Raw genomic sequence first — 9,734 nt, forward strand, 5'->3', positions numbered from 1 at the left:
GTTCGTTTACAGCCTAGCCTTTTGGTGACAAAGAGCATATTTTCTGCAATAATCCAAAAGCCAATGAAAAAATCCTGGGTGATGCTAACTTACAGTGGATGTTGGCCTATAAAAATATGTGATCAGTGTAGTGCTCTATTGGACTAGACTTTAAACCTCAAAAAGTCTGGCTACACGATCAAACTCCGTCGTAAGTATAGATTTTTAAGTTCCACCCCAATTTTTCCTCAAAAATGCGATTTTATTTTTCAATTCTTCAAAGTCAAAGTTTCTGCTCTCTTTTCTGTCTTTGAGAGTAACGCAACAGTGGCCCGTTACAATTAGCTGTAGGCCAAATTAAAAGACATTTATGTACAGTTTATTATACAGACATTTCTCATTAAACAGTTATTTACAATGTTTAGGCATTCCAAACATGTAGATTAAATTAAGCTTGGCATGAAATCCTTCAGGCAGAACTGAACGTTTGACAATCATGACAGAATGATTAGTATTTAAATACCAGCCCACAGGATCTAATGTTAATAAATAGCTAAGAGGTGTCACGTGATCAAGTGCTATTGACATTATACAACAAAACAAACTAGCATTACAGTACAAATCTACAACCAGGCCGCCGTGCCTTCGGGACGTTCATTAAAAACGAAGGAGCGGGATCTTCTCCTGGTCATAGTGGGTGGGCCTGCCCTCTTGGTCAGGGTCAAGTAGATGTCGGAGGTGAGGAATCGTGGGTAGCAGTCTCTTTTCATTAAGCTGTAGATTTTATTTTGTGCTACATCAAAGCAGGACCTCGTGGGCTTAAGGATGTTCTTCTCAATGGTGACCTTGGTCGAGTGGTCGATGTTGATCTGAGGAGAAAAGAGCAAAATGTAAAACGTGAGGACGTGAAAATTCACTTTTCAGGAATTGTGCACTATGATGAAAGGCTAAGCAAGTTAAGCAAGATGAAAAATTATGTTGTAAGTTAATTTTTGTGGGCTAACTATAATTTCGTCATATCGCTGATCTGTGTTTTCTTCTGCTTTAGAAAAAAATCTTACAAGCAGGAGATTCTCAGTTGCTTCAGCCCATTTTTAGAATTCATACACTGTAAAAGTCTAAGACTAGACTGAAAATAAAGTGAAAAAGGTACTGACAATTCAGCATTTTTTTTTCTAGGTCACTAATCAAATGTAAGCAAATTTGTGATATTTGAGCTCATTTGTACATGGTCACATGCAATCAAAATGCTTTCTATTAAAGCACAAGATGCTCTTTCTACAGAAAAAGAAAACAAAATCTTTTTCTATTTTAGTTTCAACTGTGATGTAATGTAACCATGAAGTTAAAAGTAATGACAAGTAACAAAATAAGAGGGATCATACAAAATGCATGTTATATTTTATTTAGTACTAAGATATTTCACATAAAAGACATTTACATATAGCCCACGAGAGAAAATAATAGCTGAATTTTAAAAATAACCTTGTTCAAAAGTTTATGTACACTTGGTTCTTAATACTGTGATGTTACCTGAATGATCAACAGTTGTATCATTTTTTTTTTTTTTTGTTTACTGATATTTGTTTATGAATCCCTTGTTTGCCCTGAAGGGTTAAACTGCCCACTTTTTTTCAGCATTTTTGTGTATTTGATCCTGTATGACTATATGACTGTATATTTCACACTGAGGACAAATGAGGGACTCATATGCAACTATTACAGAAGGTTCAAACGTTCACTGATCTTCAAATTCCAAAAACTTTCACCCCTTGGCTCTTAATGTTTCAGGTAACAACACAGTATTAAGAATTAAGTGTATGTAAACTTTTGAACAGGGCCATTTTTATAAATTCAACTATTATTTTCTCTTGTGGACTATATTTAAATGTATTTTATGAGAAATATCTTATTCAGGTCAGTACTAAATAAAAAATAACATGCATTTTGTATAATCCCTCTTATTTTGGTCAAGTAATTCACATTTTGCAGATTCTGCAAGGTGTATGTAAACTTATGACCTTATTTTTAAAGTAAAAATATTTTTCACAAATATCACATATTATTAATTCATATTATTATTACTATTATTATTTTGGAGTATCTGATCGTTTAAAGTCATTACAAATGGTCACATGCAATCAAAATGTTTTATATTAAAGCACATGATGCTCGAAATCTTTTTTTATATCAGAATCTGATATTTTAAGACACTTTAAAGAGACTAAAGAGACTATTTTTTCAGTTGTATCACTCTGACATTGCTGACTTGGATAACCTCCAAGTCTTCGTTTGCATGAATTGGATTTTTAATATTTGCGAATAAATTAAAAGATCTGCACAGACAAATTAGTGTCATGCCATTGACCTATATTGGCAAAACCAAATACAGAGACATTATGAAATGCATGTACATTTTTAATTTACACACACTTTACTTTTCACTCACACTGTTGTGCTGTTAATATCTTTTATGGCAAATATTGCATTTATAAAATTAGGATAAAATCAAAGCATTTTCATTAGTAGTCTCATTTGTTTGTTTGTTTCTTTTGTCACACGCATCTTTTCTGACCACAGCACTGACTCATTCTCCCCTGTCCAGGCCACAGTTGCTACTTCTTAAAACGCATTTCTCCAAAAGTATTACATCAGACTAACACACGTGTCTGTCGAACAGCAATTCTGCAGTTTTTATGCATGCTCTGCTCATACAAATGTACAATTAAGGATTTCCTTTATCAGCAGTGATAAGATAAAGTTGATTATCAGCAGTGCTACCCTTTATTTTTAGTTGCTTCATTCGCTTTTACTTTGGTCAGATGAGAGCGAGTGGTCCCACTGCCTCATTTTCACTTCTCAGTTTTTCAGAGTCTATTTTCTCAGCTGCGTGGGTGGCTTAGGGGGAGTTTGCAACCAATAGCAGGAAAACCACACGGTCACATATCTGCCCCCAGTCATGTGGCCGGGGGCTGACAATGGCCTGTGCTCAAACACAATGGCAGGTCCCTGATGGTGATGCAGCTCTGCACTACACTTTACACGTTTTTATTGTGACTCCCGCTGAGGTTACCAAAAGCGCTGCTTCGCTAAGCAACGCAGCATCGTTCGTCACCAGAAATAAGGTGCTTTCCAAAATAGCATGTGTTTATTTGTTTTGGGGTCTGATAAACAAGTTGCAGTGGTGTAAATGTATTAATTTAAAAAGGAAAATTCTGAATACTTCGAAGCGGTGTCTTTTTTTTTTTAAAAGCAATGCATTACTTATTGTGTTACTTCATAAAAAAAGCAACTTAGTTACTTTTTATGAAAAGTAATGCATTATGTTACTTTTGCTTTACTTTTTGTCACCTGGGCTTGCTTGTTTATTTTAATAACAAAAAACCCAAAAGTTATATTTTGTTATATGGCAACTGTAAAAACTCTTTCACACCAAAAGTGAAATTAATAAGCCTCAGGCTGAAGGAAGTGCCTCTGGTCTACAGTTCACTCCCAATTTATCTCAACATGGGAAAAGAGAGGTGTCAGCAAATAAATGGGAAAACAAAGTAATTTGCGTTACTTCTTTGAATAGGGAACTTGTAAATTAAAAGCGTTACTCATCTAGTTACTTAAAAAAGAAATTGTGATTACATGACTTGCGTTATTTGTAACGCAAAACAACCCAATGTTGCACATTTCTGCTCATAACTTTGGAACTGAATAGCCTAAACGGTTCATTTCTTTGTTTAATTCCTTGATTTTTGCCAATTTCAATTATAGATTTATGCCTATGACTAGATCGTTCCTGTTCAAATTCACCTGCAGTTGTTATATTTGCAACCTATTGGCTGAGGAGCACAAAATATAGGTGAAAATACTATACTTTTGAAATAACATAATGGATGAAGTCATTTGGAATAATGTAATTTCATGCAATTTCATGTGCCATATTTTTTTGTAAAATTGTGTCAAATCACATAATCACAATTAATCGTTTGACAGCACTAACTGTATTATCACAGTAATGTGACAATGATTTTAAGATTTTTGCTTGTGTGTGTACTTATATATACATAACAAATAGTACAACTTAACATTTCATGTTGACTAAACTTAAAATTTTAAGGCAGCACGAACATTTACTTTTTTAAGTCGAAACAGCTTTTTGTTACAGTGTATATACATAATAAATATACACAGCACACACACATATATCATGTAAACAAAAACTTATTTTGGATGTGAGTAATCGTGATTAATCATTTGACAGCACTATATACAATGCAAAATCACTTGCAGTACGACCAACTGGTTCCAAATAATAAAACTTTGAATAATGGTAAATTTGTAATACTTTACATTACCATTAATTAGCAATTCAGAACACTTGGAACAGGTTGTATGGCCCACTGTTAAGATACTTTTGTAGTACTCTTTTTTTTAAAGCTTGAGCACTTCAGTCTCCTTTTACAGTAATTGTATGGAAGACAGCAAACAGCATGTTCTATAAAATTCTCCTTTTGTTTTCCACAGACGCAAGAAAGTTTGAAATGACATGAAGGCTTTCTACGGTTTTTGTCCACTAGGATTTTTATAACGATATTTTCAAAAATCTGTCAACACAACAGGTGCATCTCACTGAAAGGACTGGGTTTCTGTCCTTTACATATGCATCTGTGCAAAATTAAAAACGGGTATCTACCCTGTTCTTATTGTTCAAAATGCGAAAGTGTACATACCTCTTTGGGGGCTTCCTTATCGATGAAAATGGCATGTATCTGTTTGGCTTTAGTCTGCAGTTTGGTTGCAGACTCAGTGGCTTTAAACTCTTCACAGGCTAACCAAAACTCAATGTTCTCCTCACTGAACTGAGTGCGCAGAAACTGTGTGAAGACTTCTACCCCGTCTGAAACAGGATTAAAACATGAATTGCTAAATGCATGAGTCACAGATGAGTAAATTTAACTGGACAAAACAGTTTGTGCAAGTGCTTGTTTCAGTTTTTTTTTTTTGCATTGGAATATCTATGCAATAGACTTTGCATCTTTAGCTCAAAAATAACAGAACTTTTGAACCAAAAAATGGTTCTATTCTATTCTGTTTAGTTTCTTTGAATTATGCAGATTTCAAGTATACTTGATGCCATAAAAACAGGGTGTTGTGTCATGATTTTGTGCTTGTGATTGAGTGTTCCCATTAAACATGGAAACCAGTGTGTGTGTGTGTGTAGGTTGAATCAAACTATTCATTGGTTAGAATGACATGCAAACCAGAAAGTTCAGAACCCTGTGTAGTCACAAGCAGGTTTCTCATCCTGTGGTTACAATGGGATGCATACTTCTACTTTAGCACAGTGTGATACTGAGAAACATTCCGTATGCAAACTACAGTACGCTGCTAAGATGAAGTGATCATACCTGAGTGACTCAGCAGCTCCTCAAATGAATCACCCCATCTCAGAGCCATGTCTGGTGCAATGCTGTTCAAATCACAGTAAATTACACAGTAAATTCTATAAGTGTTTGAGAGGCGCATCATGAATAATGTCACATTTATCTGAGTGGTCCTATTGGTGTTAAACAGTGACACTTTGACAATTAAATCATGAATCAGTGTTTTTACATGATAAAGACTTACTGGTTTGGTTTAGCTGGTGTTTTTTTCTCAGGACTGACATTTTCATGCGATCCAGACTTTGCCAGAAGAAGACTGAGTCGACCTTTTTTATCTTTATTCCTGCAAAAAGAGAAAGCAAAATCAATTAATCAATCAATCTGTCTGTCTGTCATTCTGTCTCTCCGTCTGTCTATCTGTGTCTATCTGTCTGTCCATTTCTCTATCTGTCTGTCTGTCTGTGTGTCCATCTGTCTATCACTCAGTTTATCTGTCTGTCTATCTGTCTTTCCATCTGTTCAAATGTCTGTCTGTTTGTCTGTCTGTGTGTCTATCTTTGTGTCCATCTGTCTGTCTGTCTGTCTGTCTGTCTGTCCATTTCTCTATCCGTCTGTCCATCTGTCTCTCTGTTTGTCCGTCTGTCCATCTGTCTGTCTGTCTGTCCATCTGTCTGACTGTCCATCTTTCTGTCCATCTTTTTGTATGTCTGTCTGTCTGTCCATCTGTCAGTCTGTCCATCTGTCTTTGTTTGTCCATTTGTCTGTCTCTGTTTGTCTTTCCATCTGTCTAAATGTCCATCTGTCTATCTGTCTGTATGTCTGTCCATCTGTCTGTCCGTCTGTCTATCTGTGTTCATCTGTTTGTCTATTTTTCTGTTTGTCTGTCTGTCTGCCTTTTCATCTGTAGATCTATCTATCTATATGCTTTAGTCAAGTTTTACTTGACGTCCTACTTCCCTCTAAGGCAACAGGATGGTGGGCTGTCAGAGTGTGGTCAGAGGTTTTTGAAGTACTCAGAAGGAGGTCTGAAAACCCTATCTATCTGTCTGTCTTTCTGTTCATGTCTTGTCTGCATGTCTATCTGTCAGTCCATCTGTTTATCTGTCCATTTTTCTATCTATCTATCTATCTATCTATCTATCTATCTATCTATCTATCTATCTATCTATCTATCTGTTTCAATGACATTGTGCTTAAATGTATACATATGCAATCAGATGCCGCATGTGCTACTTCCACCAGGCACTAAACCGAAGATTCGTGATAGCTGTAAGGGGAAGTGTTACCACAGTGCAAGCTATAGGTGCTGAAGCACAAAAGTCAGTCTAATCAACAGTTATAAAGAACAACATGGTAAATAAGAGTTCTGGTGAAACACACAAAACACCTATGGTTTTTATACTTAACTCTCATAGTTTTACATGCATTTCTAATTATAGCAATAGATTTACTTTTGGTTCTCACTAAAACATGTTCACATCTCAGCAAAGAAAGGTTTAAGACATATCTCTGGTTCAATACTGCATATAAGTTATATTCACAAAACAAGGCACATAAGTCTAACGTGAAGCAGACACAATAGCAGGTGTATTTTACACTGATCTACATTCTTTGGTGTGAGACGATTTGTTCTCTTGGCTTTTTTTCATTGAAGCGAATAAAAGGTTGCTTTACTACATCCCAGAGGTGCAACATTACAAAGATGAAAGACAAACTGATTCGTGTTTGGTCACAACGATGAGCTCCAGAAATAAAGGAAGTCACACAACGAAGAGAAAACTACCCAAACTTAATTTCAATGCACTTGCCAAAAGAATGTTCAAAAACCCCAGAGGGTGAATATGCAAGACAATATCTCTCCCCCCGAATGCTTTCGCTGGTAATATGAGAAAAGTGTGGGGAAAAAAACTGTACCTCAAGTGGGTCTCTTTCATTCTGCAGGCGAGCAGCTCGTCCTCACTGAGCATTTTGAAATATGCTTCCTCCTTGGGGGCAGAGAAGTTAAACTGAGGAAACAGAAACACAAAAATCTTCATGCTCTTCCCTCTAGTTGACACTCACACGTCTACACAGCAGGTCCTCAGTCTAGGGTAAACTACTAATAACTGAAGCTGATATTTATGTCTTAAGTGTGTTAAGAGGTCATTTCCCATACCTGTTAAGATGACTTCCTGTCAGGGAAACTACCTGACGTTTACTGTAATATCTCTCTGCCTGAGTATTCTTGCTGTAGAACATCCATCTGCAATCAAAGTTTACACATTTTACGTGTAATTTCAGGCAAAATGCTTTAGTCAAGTTTTACTTGACGTCCTACTTCCTTCTAAGCGGCAACAGGATGGTGGGCTGTTAGCGTGTGGTCAGAGGTTTTTGAAGTACTCAGAAGGAGGTCTGAAAACCCTGTAGGGACTGTGTTAAGGTTTCCAACTAATAAGCAAACAACTGTTTATAATTATGGCTTATGTCGGTAAATAATGTAAATCATTGTGTAAAGTATTCATCCAAGCAATGCTTTATATATATATATATATATATATATATATATATATACTTTCATTTTGTAATATTTAAAAACAAAACTGATTTATTTTAAATAAATAATAATTAATATAAATAATCACAAATAATAAATAATAATTAAACAAACAAACAAATGAATAAATAAATAAAATTAAGGTCTATTTTTATTGTTTAGAAATACCAAAAACAAGCAAACAAAATAGCTAACTAACTAACTAACTAAAACTAACTAAAACTGAAATAAAGGTTTGCAGGGGTCTTCTCTGTGACTTTTTTTTACCTTCATTTTGTAATATTTAAAAACAAACCAGATTTATTTTAAATAATAAATATAAATAATTCGTAGAAATAACAAAAAATAAACAAACAAACAAATAAGTAAACAAATAAATAAAATGAAGGTCTATCTTTATTGTTTAGAAATATCAAAACAAGCAAACAAAATAGCTATGGAAACCACTAAATTTTCATTTTGTAATATTTAAAAACAAAAATGATTTATTTTAAATAAATAATAATTCATACAAATAATACATAATATTAATTATAAAATAGAATGAAGGAAATATCAAAGAAACATCAAAACAAACAAAGAAAATACATAAATAAATAAATAAAGGAAGGCTTTTCTGTGGCATTTTCAGTTTCATTTTTTAAATGTTAAAACAAAACTGATTTATTTTAAACAAATATTACAATAATTAAACAAGCAAACATAAACAAACAAACACAAACAAATAAATAAACAAATAAATGTAGGTCTACAGAAGTCTTTTCTGTGACATTTTCACTTTTATTTTTAATATTTAAAAACAAAACTGACTTATTTTAATAATTAAACAAGCAAGCAAGCAAACAAACAAACAAACAAATAAAATGAAGGTCTACAGGGGTCTTCTCAGTGCTTTTTTTACAGCCATTTTATAATATTTAAAAACAAAATGGATTAATTTTAAATAAATAAATAATCAAACAAACAAATAAATGATTATATTATATTATATAGACAATATTATATAGATATGTTATATAGACAAAACGATGGACAGAAGGACTGATTTCAGACAGTTACACCAACATATACATTTTTTGTTGTCATTTTTTATTGCACCCCACAAAAAAACAAACAAACAACAACAACACCATCAGAGCAAGTATGTAAGTCTGCTGCAATTTTAATTTTCAAAAAAATGATCAAATCACAATGTCAATTATCAATACATTTTCAATAAATGACCCTCAGACTCAGAAAAACGCACCTGGGTGCTCAAATCTTCGAGAGGTCTTGTGAAGACTTCAGAGTACACTGAAACTAATCCTAGAGTTAGTTAAAAGACCAAAGAAACTCGAGAGAGTGTGTGTCGAGAAAGACACGCTCTGTATACCTACTGTGGCTGTTGCCTCTGCAGAGCCATTATAATGATGGACAAATCCGTTTCGGCACAATAAATGACAGGAGGGAATAGAAATGTCCTCAGACAGAGACAAGGGTGACATCTTCATTTAATCAACAGCCGTAGAGGCACACAGACAAAACTACACAATCCTCAGAGTGTCCTTTTGAGGGCAGGATCTCAAGTGCATCACTTAAAGGCTTTGGGCAGCGCTTAGTAAAACTCTTCAATTTGCATACACAGACATCAACCATTCACATATTTGCAGAATTAAACACTCCTTGCTTTCTGACAAATGTAACGGCTTCTGACAATTTTAGCTCATCCTAGGCCAGGCCAGCCCATTCGTCAAAATATATATAATAAATATATAATAACAAATTTTCCTCTGTCATGTCAAATATTAAACAATATGCTGCTTGGAGACCAACAGCATCCATTACCATACAACAGCTTTTCGTGAGGA

At 34.4% G+C, this 9,734-nt stretch overlaps 1 protein-coding gene across 3 annotated transcripts; it reads right to left on the reverse strand.

The window, feature by feature from the left end:
• Positions 1 to 200: 200 nt before the first annotated feature.
• rgs18 (regulator of G protein signaling 18) lies at positions 201 to 9,435 on the reverse strand. 3 transcript variants are annotated; one of them, XM_051132456.1, is made up of 7 exons: positions 9,264 to 9,435; positions 7,510 to 7,596; positions 7,269 to 7,360; positions 5,599 to 5,697; positions 5,379 to 5,440; positions 4,701 to 4,867; positions 202 to 848 (listed from the first exon to the last, which is right to left on the reverse strand). In XM_051132456.1, the coding sequence occupies exons 3-7, from the start codon at positions 7,319 to 7,321 to the stop codon at positions 603 to 605; spliced, it is 627 nt and encodes a 208-aa protein (XP_050988413.1). In that variant the 5' UTR covers positions 7,322 to 7,360; positions 7,510 to 7,596; positions 9,264 to 9,435; the 3' UTR covers positions 202 to 602. The 3 variants fall into 3 exon arrangements, with proteins under 3 accessions (XP_050988394.1, XP_050988413.1, XP_050988403.1); XM_051132446.1 differs by lacking the exon at positions 9,264 to 9,435 and having other exon boundaries at positions 7,510 to 7,701; XM_051132437.1 differs by lacking the exons at positions 7,510 to 7,596; positions 9,264 to 9,435 and having other exon boundaries at positions 201 to 848; positions 7,269 to 7,453.
• Between the last annotated feature and the right edge of the window lie 299 nt (positions 9,436 to 9,734).

This window comes from Labeo rohita, chromosome 2, assembly GCF_022985175.1.
Source record: "Labeo rohita strain BAU-BD-2019 chromosome 2, IGBB_LRoh.1.0, whole genome shotgun sequence".
Taxonomy (NCBI): Eukaryota; Metazoa; Chordata; class Actinopteri; order Cypriniformes; family Cyprinidae; genus Labeo; species Labeo rohita.

What these genes read in the sequence shown, in the direction of transcription:
- rgs18 (XM_051132437.1), bottom strand. Translation starts at nt 7,390, where the DNA reads ATGAAGATTTTTGTGTTTCTGTTTCCTCAGTTTAACTTCTCTGCCCCC. An exon ending in GGAGCTGCTGAGTCACTCAG is followed by an intron (nt 4,868 to 5,378) that starts GTATGATCACTT and finishes ATCCTGTTTCAG; the next exon opens with ACGGGGTAGAAGTCTTCACA. An exon ending in ATAAGGAAGCCCCCAAAGAG is followed by an intron (nt 849 to 4,700) that starts GTATGTACACTT and finishes TTTTCTCCTCAG; the next exon opens with ATCAACATCGACCACTCGAC.